Source organism: Hyperolius riggenbachi, chromosome 3 (genome assembly GCF_040937935.1).
Source record: "Hyperolius riggenbachi isolate aHypRig1 chromosome 3, aHypRig1.pri, whole genome shotgun sequence".
Lineage (NCBI taxonomy): Eukaryota > Metazoa > Chordata > Amphibia > Anura > Hyperoliidae > Hyperolius > Hyperolius riggenbachi.
Window position 1 is genome coordinate 17,817,047 of NC_090648.1, and position 22,882 is coordinate 17,839,928.

General features: G+C 42.8%; 1 protein-coding gene across 1 annotated transcript; it reads right to left on the reverse strand.

The window, feature by feature from the left end:
- Positions 1 to 1,409: 1,409 nt before the first annotated feature.
- Positions 1,410 to 2,348, reverse strand: LOC137561843 (olfactory receptor 5AR1-like). Its single transcript, XM_068273199.1, has one exon. It carries the CDS (start codon positions 2,346 to 2,348, stop codon positions 1,410 to 1,412), a length of 939 nt encoding a protein of 312 aa, XP_068129300.1.
- Between the last annotated feature and the right edge of the window lie 20,534 nt (positions 2,349 to 22,882).

Sequence of the window (22,882 nt, forward strand, 5' to 3'; positions counted from 1 at the left end):
GAAGAATAAGGTTTTGCTAGGAAAATAAAGACTTCGGTATACTTAGGTTTTTCATATTTCACCCCGTTTTCATTTTATTTCTTTTTGCTTTCTTCTCTTTTGAATTTTGATGAAAGGGTCCTCCGACCGCCGGACCCCACCGATCACTACCGCTCATTTTTAAACACATTTTAGTGTATTTTAATCGTCCTAGCAGTTTCCATAGTACAAAGTTCTACTATTTAAAGACGTTATTGTCCACTGGACTTTAATATTCCCATAACAATATTTGGTGGCATGGTGGCACCTTAAAGCGGACCCAAACCAAACATTTTTTAAATTAAAAATATTTAGTTGCACCACTCTGACACATACAAAGATAAATAAACCCTCCTTCCAGCCTATGAGCATTTCAGTGCATGCTTTTCACCCTTCTCTTTTCATAACTAGGGTTATACTGGGGGCAGCCATTAGCAATTCCTCCATTGCCGGACACCATCTACTCCTCCAGTTTGCCGGATTTTGTCCCGGCAATTTGAAAGGAAGGGAGGGGTTCCTCCAATAAATGTAAAATATTTAGAAAATAGATTTTATTGCTAAAATCTTGTATTTTTAATTTGGGACCACTTTAATTGGTAAAGTGTTGAGCTTGTCATGTACTGAACACTCCGAATTATCTAGTGAAGATCATGCCTGTCAGTGTGTTGTAAGATTTGAAAGAAAGGGGGAGAACCGAGAGCCCAATATGGTGTAGTATGTTAATGAGGTGATGTCTGATGCAAACACACACAATGGTTATACTCACAAGGACGGGTCGCCTCCAGGGCAACCACTGGATAAGCAGGCGGGGAGAATTGTAACCTGACCCCGCTCAGGGTTAAGAAGTCGCTCTCTGTAGATAGAAGGAAATGGAGATACACCCCTCCACCAAGGGTGGACTAAACAGTTATGTGGTATAACAACAGAGGCGCCAAGTAGAGTAAAATTTGTTAAAATTGTTAAAAAGGGGGAAGTGGGTGGACTCACCTCCCTTCTGAAAAAATGGCCAGACAACGGGCAGGTTACTTCAAGTTTAAAGTAACATTTATTATGAGCTCCAAAAATGCAGTGTTGTAAGATTTGGTAGTCTCAGTCTGACTGGATGAAAGCTATTTCCTGTTGAAAGTTGGAACAAAGATTATAATTTTCTTCATATTTTTTGATTAGTCTGAAGACACATGTTCTATTGCTAAAGGTAGGTTTTATCTTCAACAGTAAGAAGTGGTCTTTATATAAGGTCGTGTGACTTCCTTTTACAAGGTCCTCAGAACACCACCCATTCCCCCCATTCACACTCTCAACACAAATAGACACCATCCTTTCCTCTTATTTATATAATTATTTATTTTTTTCAGAAAGCAGCAGTAACCCTCACATAGCAGTTCACGATGTTAAGTCAAGTGTGTACTTTTGTGTATTCCATGCCTGATGGCCTTTTTCACCTCTTGGTTCCTCAGACTGTAGATAAGGGGGTTCAACATTGGGATTACTACCAAATAGAACACAGAAATCACCTTATGCCTTTTCTCCCTGACACTGGAAGGATCACGCATGAAGGTAAAGAAAATTGCAATATAGAAGATGGTGACACACAAGAGGTGGGAGGAACAGGTGCTGAATGCCTTCTTTCGGCCCTCAGAAGATTTTATACCTATTATGGTGGCAAGAATAAGAGAGTACGAGGTCAGAATTATTACTAATGAAATCAGGCCACAAAGCGCAATAAAGAACATTGGTATGATTGTGCAGTGGAGTGTTCCGGAGCAGGACAATGGCATAATAAAAGGAACATCACAGTAAAAATGGTCTATAAGATTTGGCCCGCAATACTGGAGACTGAAAACACAGCTGGCCTGTATCAACGACATAACAAAGCCAAAAAAGTATGATAGAACAATCAGAGTGACGCATTTCTTCTTAGTCATTATGGAGACATAGTGGAGTGGTTGGCAGACAGCAACATATCGATCATATGACATACTAGAGAGTAGGGGAACCTCAGTGGCTGACATGGCAACAGAGAAGAAAAGCTGCATGGCACAACCATTAAATGATATTATCTTCTGTACTGAGATGAGGTCGGCCAACATTTTAGGAGTTACGGATGAAGAGTAGCAAAGATCCACCATGCTAAGGCAACTCAAGAAGAAGTACATGGGCATGTGGAGTTTAGAGGTACTAAGGACAATAACTATTAAGCCAACATTCCCGATAATGGTTACCAAGTATATGATCAAGAAGAGAATAAAGAGGAACGGGATCAGTTTGTCATCGTCGGTAAGTCCAGAAAACACAAATATTGTCACTTGTGAATTGTTTCCGATGTCCATTGACTTCTGACTGTGAAGATAAGTAAAATAATTATCTGTAATGAGAACCTTATTTTGAAACTATTTAGCTCATAGTGAATTTTCACAATCAAGATTCTGAACTTAAGTACGATTTTGTGGGTCATTGTGATTTCATGTAATTGCTTGTAATTTTTGCCCAAATGCATTCAAGTCTAGGAGGCATAAGGAAACAAATATTTACATATGAGAAAACACATTTTTTCACAAATGCAGTAAAGCCAATAGGCAAGAGAAAGTCATTTTTTTTGTGTGCAAAATTATGCATTGTTGTGAAATGATGGATCATAAATACGATGACATTCAAAATTAACTTTGCAATAGTTGGAAATTTCTCTTTATGATCTTACATTGTAAGTCCAAATTTCCAAAGAATTGTGCCTGCATTGACTGGCTTTGTTTCAAAGCACACAACCTCTATCCAATAAAGTGTCCTGTTAATTAAAGAATACCTAAGCGGTGAAAACTGCTTGATCCTTTAAAGTGTAACTGTCGGACATAAAATCAAAAATCAATTCTTTATTTTTATCTGGTAAACAAGTAATAAGGTTGCTAACCAGGCAATACAAAAGTTAAAATCACTATTACTTTTCTTGCTGATAAATGATCATTCCCCAGTTTACCTGACTCTTATTTGGTACGCACAAAGGAAGTTGCAGGGCATGCTGGGTTGTCCTTTTTTGCTTCTGTATATTAGTTTAGTCTGAGGGGAAAAAAGGAAGCAAAAAAAAAGACAACCCAGCATGCCCTGCAACTTCCTTTTTGCGGCAACGTGCCAAATAAAAGTAAGGTAAACTGGGGAATGATCATTTATAAACAAGAAAAGTAATAGAGATTTTAACTTTTGGATTGCCTGGTTAGCATGCTTATTACTTTTTTACCAGATAAAAATAAAGAATTAATTTTTTATTTCATGCCCGACAGTTACACTTTAACAACAAATGATAACAGGTTGGCAAAGATGCATTAGATAGAAGTGTCACTGAGGCCTCCTTATCAGCTGGGCACAGGCGCAAAGCCCTGCCCCATTCAATAAAAGGACCTCAGCCTTTCTGTATCTCCAATGCTGGAAATCTAGGAAAGACAACGGTCTTGTTCTTCAAAGGATGGTGGGAGGAGGAGGGGGGGAGGGGGGAAATGGACACACCAGAGCCCGGCTGATACACGGTCTCAGTAACTCTTATATCTAATGCTGACCTGATAGAACTTGTCATCATGGGGGGACTGGAGGGATCAAGTCGTTTTTGGCTGTCACCAGAGATCTGACAAGCTGATTGCCCCGCATTATTTTTTTAAGTTGATTCACTGGGTAATAGCACCAGGCCTGGAGCTATCAGGCGCGTTTGATTAACAGGACCAATTTAGCAGAATTCATGGAGAAGGATGTGATCAGGTTCTGATTTGCTGTGAACACTTCCTGCTTCAGCCTATACTGGAAACAGGAGTAGCACATGACTCTGACTTGTTATCTTCCAAATCTAACTAATTACCCGCTTCTGCATTAGTTCTTCCATACATGAACATGGTAGCCAAGGACCTCCTGTGTCAGTTGTGTTTTCTCAAGTGGTGACCTAGTTTTGGGGCCATTAGGTGATGTAAAGAGAAACTACGCACCTGCAGCACTAAGCTTGCCATGGGATTGTCTAAAAATTATCTGTGATTGAACTGAGGTCAGTTTACTTCATTTTCACTCCAATCAGAAAGTTTAAAAATCTTTTCAGATGAATAGTATTGACGAGGGTCTAAACCTTTACAGAGAAATACTTCCTTCCAGAACAGCTTTTAGAAAAGTCAACTGCCTTTGTTTGTATACAGGTCATCATTTAATCAGTTAGTAAGTGAAAACAGTAAAGGTGCCCATATGCTGGGCATACACGGATGGATTGTTCCTTATCAATCGAGCCGTTGATGGCTCGATTGATAATATCCAACAGGTTAGATGACCCGCCGGATCGATTCCCCGCTCGATCCCCTCGAGCGGACAATAGCGAGGAATCGAGCAGAAGATAAGGAAGCGCCCGCGGGGACGAGCGGGAATCGATCCGGGCAGCCGGTGGGATGAGCAGGGACGCGGCGGGAGTCGATCCGGCAGCTAATCGAGCCGCTGGTCGACTCGTGTATGCCCAGCAATGGATCAGAGGATTATGGGCAGATTTGACAAATAGACACCTTTTTCTCTTTTCTATCTGATTAGAGATAAATGTGTCTCTTTGTCGAAGCTGCCCATACACAACAGGCCGCCGCAGTCCCACTAATGTAGAAATGTGCCCCCCCCCCCCCCCGAATGTGCATTTATACATTATCTGTGCCAGCCTCTGCGTGGTGTCCGTCCATCTCTCCGGGTTCTAACAGCCGCATACACGCATACGGCGCACAGTGTTTGATGTCAGATGCTATGCGCAGCCGCCAGTGTGTATGATTGTACGCGGGACCCGGCGAGATGGACGGACACCATGCAGATGCTGACACAGGACAGGTAATGTATAAATGAACACACGGAGGAAGGGGGGGCACATTTATACACTGGGGCAGCAGAGAGGGTTTTGTCATTTTGTTGCTCATTATGAAATTGGCCGCCGTACCGCCGCACACGCGATCAACCAACTTTGGCCTGACATCTTCCATCAAGCACGTTTGACTAACACGACTAATGTTGGCCCGAAATTGGTCGCATAGTCGATCGTGTCTGCACTTGGAGGCACCGACTTTCAACCAATTCGATGATAATAATCAAATTGGTTGGTCGATCGGCCGCCAAGGTTGCTTGATGTATGGGAACCTTAATCTGGAGTGTGGAGAAAAAGTCAAACCAGATTTGTGAAAGAAAAATAATACATCCAAAGATCCTATTACAGTGAATGTTTGTACTCTCTACCCAAATAAAAGAAGCATAATTTTCAAGAGGAACATGAAAGTCTACGCTTGTTTTGTGATCCAATCACAAGCTGATTAAATTAGGTCTTCTGTTCACAAAACAGCATTCTGTTACTATGTTTGCAAGGAAGGAACATTTGGGTCTTTGAAATCATAGCTGACTAAGACCTGGTTCACATTAGCGTTTTTTTCAGAGCCGGATGGACAGAATCCGGCCATCAGGATCAGGTAAAAACTGTCAGTGTTCTATTTGTTCCTATGCAGCTGCAAAACCTTCCGTTTCCGTTCCGCTGGGCAGAACGGCCCGGAAAAATAGGTCCTGCAGCATTTTTTAGTCCGTTGAGCGGAACGGACAACGGATCCGTACAAGTGGATGGGTGTGAACGGATCCATTGGTTAACATTGGATCCATATCACATACCGGCCCGTTTGTACAGTATACGTTCCGCTTCCGTTCTGCTCAACACTAATGTGAACCGGGCCTTATAGACTAAAATGTAAAGGTTTCAGTAACATCCATCTATATAGTAGACTTTGCAGAATTGATACATGCCATATCAATTTTTGTTTTTTAAATAAAAGTAAATTTCTTTTTAAGTCACTCTGGCTGGCAAGTAAAAGACATTGCAAATCTAGACAAATATACAGGAGACGTTACCTTCTACCAAGATTGCTGAAGTCCACCTTGCAGTTGTTTGGACAATCTCTGCAGAGTCCCTGGTGGTGGAGTCACTCCCAATGTTCTCCATGCTCCGTAGTGAACATGGATGCAGAGTCCTCCTGATCCTCGACTGCCAGTTGCTCAGGTGGGTCCTGATACTGAAGCTGTAGCCCTTCAGTCTGTGAGTGCTACCAGCCTGATGGAATCAGCCAGTACCTGGTGGAAGCTAATAAAGTTACTACAGAGAAAATCTGATGAACAGAATAATTTTATTCTAGAGTGATTGTCGCCAATAGAGACTGTGTGCTAACCTAGCAATATATATATATATATATATATATATATATATATATATATATATATATATATATATATATATATACATTTTGCACAAAAGTGAAAACGAGAGTTTTTGAAAACTACACACAAGCAGAAAGGCTCTGTTCTTTCTGGTGATGGAGGACTTTATGTAGTACCAAGAGTCCTACCTTGAGATGGTCAATTAGGTGTTAATAATTTTGTCTTGTCTGAATATTTCCTACAAAGTGAATGCATCTTGGAACTATGCCAATCCAAGCCAACAGAGAGTGTGTTTGATCCGTTCCAAGCTGTCTAAAGCTATTTAAATAGTTACGATGTAGATACAATATCCATCCATCTTGGCCATGCCAGTTTATGCACTATACAAGCTAAATAGGATACAGCTGTGGACATCAGACAGAAAGGATATCTGAGACGAAGAAATTAGATTACGGGCCGGATAAGCCTTACATATCATCTGCATGGTCTCCAGACCATGTCCATAGCATCTGTTTTCTCCCCAACCTCATATGGGTCACAACTCCAGGAAGTTACTGACCTTTGAACTAGATCTACTTTGGCCCATGCATGCATGTCTCTTATTGAGTGGTTAGCATGCTCACCTTGCAGCACTGGGTCCCTGGTTTTCGAATCCCGGCCAGGACACTATCTGCACAGAGTTTGTATGTTCTCCCCGTGTCTGCGTGGGTTTCCTCTGGGTACTCTGGTTTCCTCCCACAGCGCATTAAATCGCGCATGCGCCGTGCTGTCACGCCGGCCGGCGTGATGACGCGAGGCGGCCGGCGTGCGACGTCATTGATGAGGTTTGCTGAAGAAGGAGCCCCGACACTCGGCCAGTGTCGCCCGGGGAGCCGCCAGACAGCCCTATATGGACAGCCGTGGGGAGAAGAGCCAGGAGGCCGGCGTGGGACATCCCGACCAGCACTGGGCTGCAGAAAGCCCCTGGTAAGTGAAAATTTTTATTTTAGCCAGAGCTCGGAGTCCCTTTAAGTGACATGACAATATATTGTGTACAGTGCTGCAGAAGATGTTGGCACTATGTAAATACTAAAATAATAATAATAATTGACACCACTCTGCCTGTGCTCCCAGCATTCATGCAGGAAAAGCTCGGAGATCAGTTCATGTGAAGAGCCAGATGTTTTTTAGGTGGTGGCAAAAAGAGGAAGATAGTTTGTCAATGTGTGGTTTGAATGGAGGACTTGGGTCCAGTATTACACCTAGGCAGTGAGCCTGGGGAACAGGCGTTATTGAAGTGCCATCATCAGAAATAGTGATGTCAGGCAGGTACATTGAATTGTCAGGTGGGAAGATTACCATTTCAGTCTTGTCCATATTGAGTTTTAGAAAATGGGAGTTCATTGCATTGAGACAAGCAGTCAGAGTATTCAAGTCAGGAGCTGAAAGGTAGCTTTGAATACCATCAGCGTATAGGTGATATTGAAAGCCAAATAAACTGATGAGCTGACCAAGACCATAAGTATAGAGAAAAGAAGAGGTCCAAGGACAGAGCCTTGGGGAACTCCAACAGTGAACGGTCATGGAAAGGAGATGGTACTGGAGTACGTGACTCTAAAGGTCTTATCTGTGAGATTAAAGGAAAGCCAGGAGAGAGGATTTGAAGAAGGAGAGGGTGGTCTCACTGTGTCAAAAGTGGAAGAAATATCTAAGATGATGAGAACAGAGTAGAGACCTTTAGATTTAGCAGTTGCCAGGTCTTTGGTTACTTTGAGTTGGGCAGTTTGACGGAGTAACTGGGGCGGAATCCAGATTGAAGGTCGTCAAACAGAGAATTAGGGTTGAGGTGATGGACTATTTCAGAGTAGATGTTGCACACAAATAGTTTGATCGAGAAGGGTAGGAGAGAGATAGGGCGGTAGTTGGGCAGGGAAGAGGGGTAAAGATAAGGTTTTATGAGTAAAAAGCTTGTTTGAATGTGGATGGAAAGATTCCTTTGGTGAGAGAAACATTGAAGAAGGAGGTTAAGGCTGGTGAGAGGGCATGGGGTCTAGTAGGCATGGAGTGGCACGCTATTTAGCAATGAGAGAGGAGACAATGAGTTCAGATAGTGGTGAGAAGATGGTTTGGGAGGATATATAAGGTTTGGGGTTTGTATGGAGAAAGGAGGCTGCTAGGATCTAATTTTTTTGCAAATGGTGACTGCAGCCATGAGATTAAGAAACACTTAGGGAGGAAAGCTATGGCAAATTTGGACAAGAGACTAAAGGATAGAGATGTCACTTTACCAATGTAGATTGAAGAGGATAGTTACAATTATGGCCTTCCCAGTAGTAACATATGGCTGTAAAAATTAGACTATAAATCATACATAAAAAAATAATGCTTTTGAAATGTGAGTGTGGGGAAAACTACTGAGAGTTCCCTGGACCGGCAGTTCAGAAAATCTAACCAGTTAATACTTACAGGTAAATAAGGCAAGAGTGTTCATTAAAAGGTTGATACTAGAATTAAAACTCAAATACTTTTATCACAGAATGAGAATTCCAGATTATTTGGAGAAATCCTTAAAGAGACTCTGTAACACCATTTTCATCCTTATTTCTTCTATCCTATAAGTTCATATAACTGTTCTAATGTGCTCTGTCTAACTGCAGCTTTTCGTAGTTGCACAGTGGCTGTATAATCACTGTTATATGATCTAGTCTTCTCTCCTCTGTCGGGTCTGTCGGGCTCAGGCAGTCAACCTGGAATGTGCTGTGTTGCTTGTGATTGGATAGAAGATATACACACCCTCTCCAGGCCCCCTGCACACTCTGTATGACTCACACACTGAGCTCCTCTCAGCCTATCACTTGCTATGTCTTTTGTTTGTAAACACTGCATAAAATGGCAATTGCAAGCCAGAATCGCAGCAGGGAGTGGCAGAAACAGCACAGAGGGGCCCAGGAGAACATCATGAATAGAATGGTATGCTTTTTATTGTAAGAATTTTAGAGTACACATGCTCTTTAATGTTTGAAAAAGGCAAAAGAAGAAGAGGACAACAGAGGCCAAGGCAGATAGACAGGATATGTGGAGCTATGCAAAGCTGAAAGAAGCAATGATTGACAGACACATCTGGTGTGCAAACTTTACATATGGTCATGAAAAGTCAGAGACGACAAAATAAATGTGGAGGAGGACATATCTTGTGTATGTAAATGCTTTTGTTAGTACAGTGTACCTAAGTTACACATTCAATTTCTCACTTATCTAACATTCTACAGTATCTTGACATTGATGATGAAACGGATGATACAAGGTAGTGTGAAAACTTTATCCTAGTAGCAGGACACGAGTCATTGGGTGTCAGTTTTGTACAAATGATATTGTAAGACAGAAAAGAGGGACTGAAAAGCAGAGTGGGAGTAGAAGAATCACCACTGAGGAAGATATGAATTGAGTGGTCATAAAAATAACAGGAAACAAAAAGTAGAACTATGACTACCAAGAGAGTGCAGTGAACAGACGTGAGTGGAAATACGTCTTGTGATTTGACTATGGAAAGGACATAGGACACTTTTTTGAGTGCCATTTTTGATGAGTAGGTAAGATAAAAGTTGCATTGAAGTAGGTCAAGAAGAGAGCTGAATTTGAGAAATTCTGTTTGTCTGTTGGAAACAAGGTACAAAGTAGTTTGGAATTTTGGAGAGATAGAGAAATTGTTTGTTGGCCAGAAAAGAAAGACACGTCAAATGAGAAGTTCTTCTGTAAGGGAAGAATAAGTGCATGGTTGAATGGTGATGGGATAGAAACGTAGGAGAGACGTATAAAGATTGAAGCAATGCTGGGGTCAGGGTGGAGGAGTCAGCATGTCAGAGGGAATTGAGATGATGGACAGAAAGTGAAGGTAGATGATTTAAGAAGGAAGGTGACTTACTGACACTGGCTGGGCTGAAGGAGGTGCGGGAAGGGTTATGGATGGATGGAGTGGCTGCTATGGAGGAAGTATTATGTCTGATTGTTTAGATTTTTTTCTTTAAAGTAGACACCCATGGAGGTACAAAGGACAGGAATTTAGAGATCTCTCCATTGGGGGTACACACTATAATAAAGCTTAAAGTAAGACTTTTCCTTCCTAGCCATTATGTCCCCTGCCCCCCATGTCCTCCAGACCCTAACATCCTTAATAAATCAGGCCCAAAAGTTCTTTCTTTTTTGATAATAATAAACCCAAATAGCCTGTATTCCTTAAGAGCTCTACTTTCTGTTTCACAAGCTATGCATACAATATTGGAATGCAAAATTATTATGAATGCATTTAGCATGAAAATGTATTTTAGACTTCTGTTAAATAGACCTCCCGGAGTTTGCCATGCCGGTGCGCTTTGCTGGTCAATTTCCATCTCAGGTTTCTAATTAAAATGACGATAAACAAAGCTGTGGTAATTGTGCCGTCTCTCACCTCTCCCGGAGTCGCAGAGGTCCGATGCCTGGGAGCCGGCACTGTAATCAGGGAGCCTATTTAATGGGAAATTGAGTCAGCTTGGGAATTGACGTTAGTCTCATCGGCTCCAGAGTGGTATATTAATTATTATTTTTTTGCTAACAAACAAGCCAATTAGTATCCATGATTAGTGTTTGTTTACTAAGTGTTGGATAATTTGATACATTTTGAAGGAAACCTGGAGTTTTAAGTCTTTCCTTAGAGAAAGTTTGGAATCTTGCTACTGATCAGTAAATTTGATCAATGGAATGTTTTATGTTTCTTCTGTAAGTATACAGTATATACTAATATAATTAGTTCTTTAGAAAAAGACTGCCTAACTTTTTGCCACCTTTTTTGTTTTACTTGTTAACACTTACTATGGGCTATGGACTTTTATTTTAAAGTGGACCTGAACTCTTGCACAGGACAGAAGGAAACATAGAGAAATGCACCCTGTATGTCTAATTCTGCCTCATCTGTGACTAATCACAAATGTTATTTGATCTCTCAGCTGTGTCAGCTCTGCAGTCCTTGGCAGAGCAGCTAATTTTTAAACACAGGATGTTAACCCTATGTCTGCTTCCATGAAAGCAGGAATTGCACACTGCAGATTTATTGCATTAGTTGTATCAGCTGTCCCAGTTTTTTTTTTTTACAAAGGTTATTATGCTGTTGCTTATCTTTTTTAGCAATAATAATAATTCCAGTATTTGTATAGCGCTTCTTTCCTGTTGTACTGAAAGTGCTTGCGAGGCAGCCAGCCACTAGAGCACCCTCTCAATTGGCAGTAGCAGTGTGTTAGGGAGTCTCGTCCAACAACTCCTTACTGAGCAAGTGCTGGCTTACTGCTGAGATTTGAACACAGGTTGCCTATATTGGAGGAAGAGCCCTTAACCATTGCATTATCCAGCCAATAGAGCAGAGAGGAAGTTCTGAGTTCAGGTCTGTCAGGTCTGACACGACTGGCCATGTCAGCTATGGTGAGGGATTATTTTCATGGAATTTACATCCTGGGATTTGTAGCAGTACTGAAGTTAAGAGCATCAGGCCCATGGTTAATAACTGCTGGTTGCAAGAGAGTAAGGCACATTAGAGGAAACTTGGCAATCGTGAACTGCAGTGAAAACCAGCAGGACTAACCAAGTAATAGCCGCACCCAGGCTATGCATATACATAGGTTAGGATTTAGTTAGTGTTAGGCCCCTCCCATGGAGGATTGACTTCTTCGCAGTGGGAGGGACAAGTACTTAATAGGTTGCATGCAAGCTGTTACAGGAAACTAACATCCTCCTCCAGTGGTAGACAGGTCATGTGTATGCTCGGTGTGTATTATATCCCACAAGTGGGGCTTGCACTCTTTTGCAGGTAGGCACTTTCCTTTTTTTAAGTAGCGCTGTTCATTTCCTTGCTATGTACTAATAGCAGCAAAGAGACTGCTCAAACGGCAACCAGAGGCAGGGCCGGCGCTACCATAGAGGCAAAGGGGGCAATTGCCCCAGGGCCCGAGAGCCTGTAGGCGCCCCCAAGGTGTCTCCCCCATCATAACTATTGCCAGGGCCGGATTTCTGGAAAGGCCAGAAAGGCCACGGCCTAGGGCGATAAAATTAGATAAGATAAGAAGGGCGGCATGACTTGGAGAGAGAAGAGGTCATATGTCAAAGTAAATCATCTCTTCTGGTCCCGCAGCACAGCCAGCCAGCGCCCTGCTCTGCACTAATAGCTGAATTCCACAGTTCCCCAATCCCTGCATCTCTCTCTCACTTCCTGATGTGTTAAAACAATCAGGATCAATCATAACGGTCACCTGATAATCCATTCCTTTCTTTGTATGATAGACTTACAGATCGATGTGAGAAATACCAGGGATTTACATTACAAAGCAGATAGAACTAAGTTCCGCTGAGTTTTAATGCCAAGCATTCCCAAACATCAGAGAGCTCTGCAGTTTCTTCACCACTTTTACAACTTTGACACTGACCTCAGCTAATTTATCTAATCCTAATTTATGACTGTTTTAGCAGTGGTCGCGTCTCTTCCTTAGTTAACTCTTTCCTGACTCATTTTCTGTCTTCCAGCTCCTACCATCTATGAGACTGCAGGATAAAAAATGCTGTTTTCTTCCCTTTCATTGCTAAATTGTCATTTTAAATGACACCTGAGCAGTGGTGCTCATCCAATATTTGGGTATCCGAACTACCCAGATAATCTGAACTTTTTCCACTATCCGAACTTTGAATAGCAATTCGGATATTTTTTTTAAATCTGCACTATCCGAGAAAACTCGGATTTCCCATCTGAGAGAGAGATTTTAAGTCCCCACATCATTAAAAAAACATGATGTTACATGCCTCATTTACCCTAAAAAAAACGTTTTAAAGGCAATTTAAATAAGCCTTCTTTGTTCCCGTATACTGCCAATATGTTAGAGCACACCACCATATGTACATTCAGCATTCAAAAGAAATGCATAGATTTTTCAGCAAATATAAATAAATGTCATTCAGATGCTTTAAAGTGAAGCTGAACTCTTGCACAGGACAGAAGGAAAACAGAGAACTGTACCCTGTATGTATTTCGAGAGCCTGTCTAATTGCCCCTCCTGTGTGTCACAAGTTGTAATTTAATCTCTACACTGTGTCACCTGACTGCCACAACAGCTAAGCTCATTTGAAAGCACAGGATGTTAAACATATGTCTGCTTCCATAAAAGCAGGAAGTAGACACACTGCAGATTTATTGCAGGATTTGTATCAGCTGTAACAAAAATGTTTTTATTGAAAGGTTATGTTGTTGCGTATCTTTTAGAGCAGAGAGGAAGTTCTGAGTTCAGGTCCACTGTAATTACAACAGAACATCCAAAGTGGGTCTTGACAGGATGTTTTCTACTTACCTGTTCTCTGTTTTGGATGGGCTTCTCTCCATTGCACTGCCCTGCCACCTGTTGGTGGCTGAGACTGCAGCCAGTCGCACAGAGGACAAAGAAGCAGCGCATGCTCTGGCCACTCGCGCTCCCTGTCACCTGTATGTGGCTCTGACTGCAGCCAGTCGCACAGAGGACAAAGAAGCAGCGCATGCTCTGGCCACTCGCGCTCCCTGTCAGTCACCTGTATGTGGCTCTGACTGCAGCCAGTCGCACAGAGGACAAAGAAGCAGCGCATGCTCTGGCCACTCGCGCTCCCTGTCACCTGTATGTGGCTCTGACTGCAGCCAGTCGCACAGAGGACAAAGAAGCAGTGCATGCTCTGGCCACTCGTGCTCCCTGTCACCTGTATGTGGCTCTGACTGCAGCCAGTCGCACAGAGGACAAAGAAGCAGCGCATGCTCTGGCCACTCGCGCTCCCTGTAATATCTCGCTCCTGCCCAGATGTGCTCAGCAACTGAGGCCGGTACAGTGTTATGCATTCTTGACAAGTACCGGTCATACATCAGCGTCATTTCTCAAGTATGCATGCCCAGAACACTATCGCGTGCTGTGCACATTCGGGCAGGAGCGCAAATTACAGGAATTATTTGTTGAATGGGAGACAGAGCAGCACAACTGAGATGAGCCCATTCAAACCAATGATCGCTAGTCAGAGTGTTGGACAAATTTTTTTTTGGGGGGGGGGGGCGCTTGGTGACAGCAGGCCTAGGGCACTGGAAAGTACAAATCCGGCCCTGACTATTGCTCCCGGGGGACTTTGCAGAGTCTTTTGTAGAGTAGCGTCTCATCTGTGCTGTGGGGAAGGTGGGAAGCTACACTGCCAAAGACTCTGCTCTGGGGAGCACATTTAATTTGGAAGGTGATTGGGAGGGAGGGTCAGCAGCTGGCTCAGGGGCCCATGAGGGAAATTTGTTGCAAAACAGGGCCCCTAATGCCACTTTTTGGTCTATTGGGGTGGGGGGGGGGCAGATTTATTCTGCCAAAGGGCCCCACTGTTACTAGAACCGGCCCTGACCAGAGGCAAGAAGAAACCTCTTACTCAGTGACAGGAGAGATGATAAGATATTGGAGATGAACAATCTCCTTACTCTCATGGCTGTTGCATTAAGATTCCCTAAACTGCAGTAAGCAGAATAGTGTCTGAAGCACAAAGGGCTTGATTCACTAAACTGTGATAACTCATATCACGGCCGTGCTAGCGTTTTCGCACGCAATTGTGATTTTTTTTTTTGCGCGCAAATATTTGCGATTGCGCATGGATATTCACGATTGTGCACAGAAATTTGCGATTGCTCGTGAAAACGCAAAAACATGCGCAAAAACGCTAACACAGCAGTGATATGAGTTATCACGGTTTATCATGGTTTAGTGAATCAAGCTCCATGAGTAGAGCATAATGCAATGCATTACATTCAATGCATTATACTCTGCTTTTGTGAATACACCCCCTTGTTCCCAGTTGGTGTAATTTAATTTAATTCACCGCCGCACTTCGGGAACCTGGGCCACCCACTCTGCTGTCTCTTTGATGGCAGAGTTCCTGTGAGCCGATCAGGAGGCACTTTCATTGGCTCCAGACAATGAGAGCGGCTTACATTGAAAGACAGGGCCAGGAGCCAATGAAAGCGCCTCCTGATCCACTCACAGGGCTCTGCCACCTTAGAGACAGGCAGAGCCAGTAAGATGTGGCGAGAGACATCAGGTTTTAGCAGTGCGATCGGCAGGGAGCGACGGAAACGGCGGATGGGCGCAGCAGCGGCTAATTGAAATCTACGCCCTGCCAGCCAGGTAACCACCAAAACAGGGCGTAGATTTCAATTACATCGGTCCGAAAGTAGTTAAAGAAAATCATAAGCAAATTTTTTTTTTAAACTATATAGCTCTGTAGTTCTAATAATAGTAATAACATTGAGTTAATTAGCCCTGCTCCTCTGGCCCCTCTTCATCTGCAAATCCAGTGTGAAAACCCGGACTTCCTGGTCAAAGATGGCTGTGACCTCAGAACAGTTTCTGTGGGAGCATGCTTTGGAGGGGCGGACCTGGAATTGGAAGGGGCGGAGAAAGGCAGGGTGTATATAGGTGCCGATCGTGATTAGAAGAGGCAGAGCTATGGTGAACAGCTCTGCCTCTTCTTGATAGCTCTCCAACCAGATCAGACGTAGAGATAAAAAAACTAAGTTTCTGTGCATGAGGGGGCCTCGTTTAGCAGCGAGAATACTGCAAAACGGGAGCCAGGATGGTAACAAACATGCTCACTGCATAAAATAAGAAAAAAAAAAAACGCTTCAGATTCTCTTTAACTTCAGGACGAGAGCAATTTTCACTTATCAACACTGCTCCCATTCATTTGTCAATAACTTTATTACTACTAATAACACCTAAATTATCTATATATTGTTTTTTTCAGGACAAATTAGGCTTTTAGTGAGTGATATTTTTGTTTTGTTTTATTTTCTATGCATTTTAAAGGGAAACTAAGGTAAAAAATAGAAAAACACACTATTTCTCCATTTACATCCAATATAGCTTTACAATAAGCAGTGCTAAGTATAAGTTAAACCCACAAATTGTATTTGCTCATCCATCCTGGTTATTATTACAACATTTAGATTATGTCCTAGGCACAATGTATGGTGACATTATTGTATTTGGAAATAAAGATGTAATTTTTCTGTTTTTTGCTTTCGTATTGTACGCTATCGATGATTTTGAGAGCTTATTTGCAAAAATAATAGTAATATACCCTCATGGCATACATATTTAAAAAGTCGAGTTCCTAAGGTAACCATACCTATATTTTCTCTTATATTCTGTTACTTTGTTTTCATTTTACAAGTCTTTTATTTTGGTACAGAGTATATGAAAATTAAATTGCTTTTGATTCAGTTTGTGACTAAAAAGAATACACAAGACATGGGCCTCAACCCTAAAATTCTCTAAACTCTATTCTACAACTTATCAGGGTTAAAATGTTACCACATATGTCTCTTGTAGTTTTGCTAAGACTTTCCAAAGTTTGATCACATTGTTGAAAATTACTTTTTTTATGTTGGATTGAGTTTGTCCCTACCCATTTTTTATGTGAAGTGCGCCCAAGTTTTAAGACACACTAAAATGTATTCTACAACTCTTCACGGTTAAAATGATACCACATGTGCATCATTTAGTAACAAACTGGTGGTGCACTCTCCACAAATACACTGGACAAATATATTCGTCCAGTTAGGCTTAAAGAGAGTCTGAAGCGAGAATAAATCTCGCTTCAGACCTCATAGTAAGCAGGGGCATGTGTGCCCCTGCTAAAACGCCACTATCCCGCGGCTAAACGGGGGTCCCTTATCCCCCGAAATCCCCTCCGAGCAGCGGGGGATCTCTTCCGGATTGGGGCAGGGCTAACCGCCGCAGCCCTGCCCCACGCGCGTCTATCAGCGCGTATCTCCACCTCTCTCCCGCCCCTCTCAGTCTTCCTTCACTGAGAGGGGCGGGGGAGAGGCGGCGATGCACTTCTGATAGACGCGACTGGAGGCAGGGCTGCAGCCGTTAGCCCTGCCTCCAGCAGCAGCAAAATCTACGACCAAGTTGGTCGTAGATTTTGCAGAGGGGGATTTGGGGGGTCAGGGACCCCCATTTAGCCGCGGGATAGCGGCGTTTTAGCAGGGGCACACATGCCCCTGCTAACTATGAGACAAGAAGTGAGATTTAGTCTCGCTTCAGTGTCTCTTTAAGTGGTTAAGGAAAACTTGTTTCAGTCTTCCACAGTTTTGTGACTGGCGAGAAGGTTCACCTTCCAGTAGGGCAATGAGTTTGCTGAACATACACTAGAGTGGTCTAATGGGAAACATTTTGATGCTCATACACAACTACCAACAATCTGTCCAACTATCTTCCAAACTTGTCTGTTGGAAGAAGTTGGGTGTTTGTACAGCTTACAAACAACCAGATGACAAACTGATACCAGATTGTTTGCCAGATCCAACCAGTGGATCAGTCTGACTAACTATCAGGCAGGTTGGAACGTGTGTACAAGTCTTTTGAACAACTTTATTGTTTTTGAATGCGGACATGCTGTGCAGTTTGTCATTTAGCTTGCATGCATAGAGGTTGATTCACAAAGCCGTGTTACCTCATAGTATGTCCGTGCTGTGCTTCGCGCATGGTTTGCCGTGCATAAAACTTTACGTGCTATAACAAACATTTGCGCACGTTCACATAGTGCTACACATACTTTTGCGCGCGTTTGTTATAGCGTGTGTAAAGTTATATGCGTGGTAAACCACGCCCAAAGCATATCGCGGCCATGCTTTGAGTTAGCATGGCTTTGTGAATCAACGCCATAGTATTTAAGTGAGTTGGTAGTTTAGTTGGTTGGCATGTGTGTACATATTTGTCAGGTAAACAACTTGTTGTGTGGTTGGTTGTGCATTGAGTTGGACGTGTGTATAAGTCTTTAGATTGGTTAGCCAAAGACCAGACTTGAATCCAGTTGAGAATCTTTAGCATGATTGAAATTTGTTGTACGTCAACTCAATACAATTGAACTAAAAGGGCTGGAGAAGTTCTGACTTAAGGAATGGGTAAAAATGCCAGTGACTAGGTGTCCTAAGGTAATAAAGAAATTCCCAAAGAAACTTGAAGCTATACATGGTGTGTTCTCAATTGTTAGGCAAAAGCAAGACATTTTGAATCAGGATGATACCATTTATTGCCTAAATCAGGATGATACAATTTATTGCCTAAATCAGGATGATACCATTTATTGCCTACATCAGGATGATACCATTTATTGCCTAAATCAGGATGATACCATGTAGTTAGCCAATAAATGGTATCCTCCTGATTCAAAACTTCTTGTTTTTACCGATGGATAACATGGTACAATATTCTACTGCTATTGTTAGGCAAGTGAGGATTTTTACCATATCATTTTTTTGTATATATTCTAACTATGAGTGGTATGAACTTGAATGCTAATTGGATTTAAGCAGAGCTGGATAATCCACAAGGCAAACCTAGGAAGTTATCTAGGGCCTGGAGAGAATCTAGGGGACTGGTGAATGCTAGCTCCCACCAAATCTTAAAAAAGCCAGGTGACCATCAGCGGGGGGAAAAAATTGCTATCTTGCCTAAAGCCCCATTTCATCTTTATTCTTTTCTGGATTTAAAGGAAACCAGAGTTGATAACATATACAAGTTGTATACATACCTGGGGCTTCCTCCAGCCCCATGTGCTTGGATTGCTCCCATGCCGCTGTCCTCAGTCTTCTCCCTCTTCAGTACCGGGTCCCATAACTTGAGCCAGTTGCGGCCTGTCTGTTCAAGAGAAGTTCTACATATCTCTCTGGCGGCTGCTGGAGAGATACACAAAAAGCGCACTTCTCTTGCGTCATACTGGCCGCTACTGGAGGAAGTGATGGGAGCCGGTACTGAAGAGGGAGAAGACTGAGGACAGCGGCGTGGGACCGATCCGAGCACATGAGGCTGGAGGAAACCCTGAATATGTATAAAACTTCTATATGTTATCAGCTATGGTTTCCTCTAAGCATATCAGGTAAAGTGTATTTGTGTAATATGGGAGGGTGAAGCCTAAGGAGACCCAAATTCTAAATCAAGGTGTGCATTTTAATTCGGCAGATTTTTTTTCTTGGTCAAAATTTGCTAAAAAAAAGACACAACTGACTACGAAAAGTTAAAAATTGTAAAAAGTCATTCAGAGGGATACAGCACTATAGAAATTGCTAAGATATTAGGGGTGTGAGAACAGAACCATAAAACATTTGGTTGCAAACAGTTAACAGAGTCACAAGAAAGATTGGGTCAAGAAATGTATGTAGATCTTTAAAAAAAAAAAGATTTTATGGCCAATGCAATGAGTGACTCTTGATGGACCAGACAGATGGGGCCATGGCTGGATCAGTAGTGGATACAGAGCTCAGATGCCCACATGGTGGAGGTGGAATACTTTTAAAGGACGGTATTATTAATCGTGAGCTACTTAGACCTTTTCAGGTTGAAGATGGACTCAAAATAAACTCCCAAAGGTACTACCAGTTTTTAGACGACACTTTTTCTTTTCAAGCAGAATAGCTCAGGGTGACCCAGAACTTTTAAGAAAATACAGCATAGGGGACTAAAAGAGACTGAAAAGCCCACCTACTAAACAGCAATGCTCAGTGTAATTTTCTTTCTTAAAGCGGTTTAAAACCCTGACATAATATTCAATAAAAACATGTTTTCCTACTTGTTATATGCCATATGGGTATCATATTTGCATTTCTGCATAAGTATTATTATTCATTTAGATATTATAGGTTCCCAAAAGTACATTTTTGCTTTGTGAGCTGACTGTGCATTTTAGTAATAACTGGTTTTATTCATTATGCATTGAAGGCAGACATGCTTTGACTCTCTGTCTGTGTGTCGAGCTGCTTCTCCACAGTCAGAGAATGTGTCACCTTCCTCACTTGATACATTTAAGTAAACACAAGATAACATAATCTACAACTTCAGATGCATCCACATTTCTCCGCACTGAACTTTCAAGCTTTGTGTGTAACCCTTCCAATGCTGGTCTAGAAAAAAAAATGCTGGTTGCAAATAATATAATGTAAATAACGTTTTAGTGCAAAGATGAAATGCTGAGTTATATTCTGCTTTAAAACAGAAGGTTTTTGTGGTAATTCAGCTTTAACCACTTACCGACCGCCCACTGCACAGGGGCGGCCGGAAAGTGGATCCCGCAAGGACCGCGGCATACACAGGGGCGGCGGTCCTTGTACGGGCATGGGTGGAGTGATCGCGTCATCCATGACGCGATCCTCCGCCGGGGATCGATGGCCGGGGACTTAGACTCCAGTCCCCGGCAAATTAGCAGCGCCGGCGGGCGGAGAAAATCCGCAATATAGTTAAATTAAGTGTATAAAGCACTTTGCTAGGTAAACAAAGTGCTTTATACACGCTTTCTCCTCGCCTCGTGGTCTCATTGTTCCAGAGACCACCAGCGAGGAGGAAGCAGTAGTGAGTATGCACCACACATTTTTTTTTTACCCACAGCCCCCCTGATCTCCCACCCCAGCCTTCAGACCCCCCCCCTGCCCACCCCCCAGAACACTGTTTGCACCCAATCACCCCCCTAATCACCCATCAATCACTCCCTGTCGCTATCTGTAAACGCTATTCTTTTTTTTATGCCCTAAACTGCCCCCTGCTCCCTCCTGATCACCCCCACCCCTCGGATTCTCCCCAGACCACCCCCATGTGTACTGTATGCCTCTATCCCCCCTGTAATAACCCACTGATCACCTGTCAATCACCTGTCAATCACCCATCAATCACCCCCTATCACTGCCACCCATCAATCAGCCCCTAACCTGCCCCTTGCGGGCAATCTGATCACCCACCCACACCAATAGATCGCCCGCAGATCCGACGTCAGATCACCTCCCAAGTGCATTGTTTACATCTGTTCTCTACCCTAAACACCCACTAATTACCCATCAATCACCTATCAATCACCCCCTATCACCACATTCACTGTTACCCATCAGATCAGACCCTAATCTGCCCCTTGCGGGCACCCAATCACCCGCCTACACGCTCAGATTGCCCTCAGACCCCCCCTTATCAATTCGCCAGTGCATTATTTACATCTGTTCTTCCCTGTAATAACACACTGATCTCCTGTCAATCACCTGTCAATCACCCATCAATCACCCCCTGTCACTGCCACCCATCAATCAGCCCCTAACCTGCCCCTTGCGGACAATCTGATCACCCACCCACACCAATAGATCGCCCGCAGATCCGACGTCAGATCACCTCCCAAGTGCATTGTTTACATCTGTTCTCTACCCTCAACACCCACTAATTACCCATCAATCACCCATCAATCACCCCCTATCACCACCTGTCACTGTTACCCATCAGATCAGACCCTAATCTGGCCCTTGCGGGCACCCAATCACCCGCCAACATGCTCAGATTGCCCTCAGACCCCCCCTTATCAATTCGCCAGTGCATTATTTACATCTATTCTTCCTTGTAATAACCGACTGATCACCTGTCAATCACCTGTCAATCACCCATCAATCACCCCCTGTCACTGCCACCCATCAATAACCCCCTGTCACTGCCACTCATCAATCAGCCCCTAACCTGCCCCTTGTGGGCAATCTGATCACCCACACCAATAGATCGCCCGCAGATCCGATGTCAGATCACCTGCCAAGTGCATTGTTTACATCTGTTCTCTACCCTAAACACCCACCCGGAAAATGACACTTTGTGAAAAAAACAATTAAAATCAATTTCCGCTAACTTGTGACAAAAAATAAAATCTTCTATGAACTCACCATACTCCTAACGGATTACCTTGGGGTGTCTTCTTTCTAAAATGGGGTCATTAGTGGGGTTCCTATACTGCCCTGACGTTTTAGAGGCCCTAAACCGTGAGGAGTAGTCTTGAAACAAAAATGACCTGTGAAATCCTAAAGGTACTCATTGGACTTTGGGCCCCTTAACGCAGTTAGGGTGCAAAAAAGTGCCACACATGTGGTATCACCGTACTCAGGAGAAGTAGTATAATGTATTTTGGGTTGTATTTTTACACATACCCATGCTGAGTGGGAGAAATATATCTGTAAATGGACAATTGTGTGTAAAAAAAAATCAAACAATTGTCATTTCCAGAGAAATTTCTAACACCCAGCATGGGTATGTGTAAAAATACACCCCAAAACACATTATACTACTTCTCCTGAGTACGGCAATACCACATGTGTGGCACTTTTTTGCAGCCTAACTGCGCTAAGGGGCCCAAAGTCCAATGAGCACCTTTGGCTTTACAGGGGTGCTTACAATTAGGCACCCCCCAAAATGCCAGGACAGTAAACACACCCCACAAATTACCCCATTTTGGAAAGTAGATACTTCAAGGTATTCAGAGAGGAGCATAGTGAGTCCGTGGCAGATTTCATTTTTTTTGTCGCAAGTTAGCAGAAATGGAAACTTTTTGTTTTTTTCTTTTTTGTCACAAAGTGTCATTTTCCGCTAACTTGTGACAAAAAATAAAATCTTCTATGAACTCACCATGCCTCTCACTGAATACTTTGGGATGTCTTCTTTCCAAAATGGGGTCATTTGGGGGGTATTTATACTATCCTGGAAATCTAGCCCCTCATGAAACATGACAGGTGGTCAGAAAAGTCATAGATGTTTCAAAATGGGAAAATTCACTTTTTGCACCATAGTTTGTAAACGCTATAACTTTTACCCAAACCAATCAATATAGGCTGAATGGTTTTTTTTTTTTA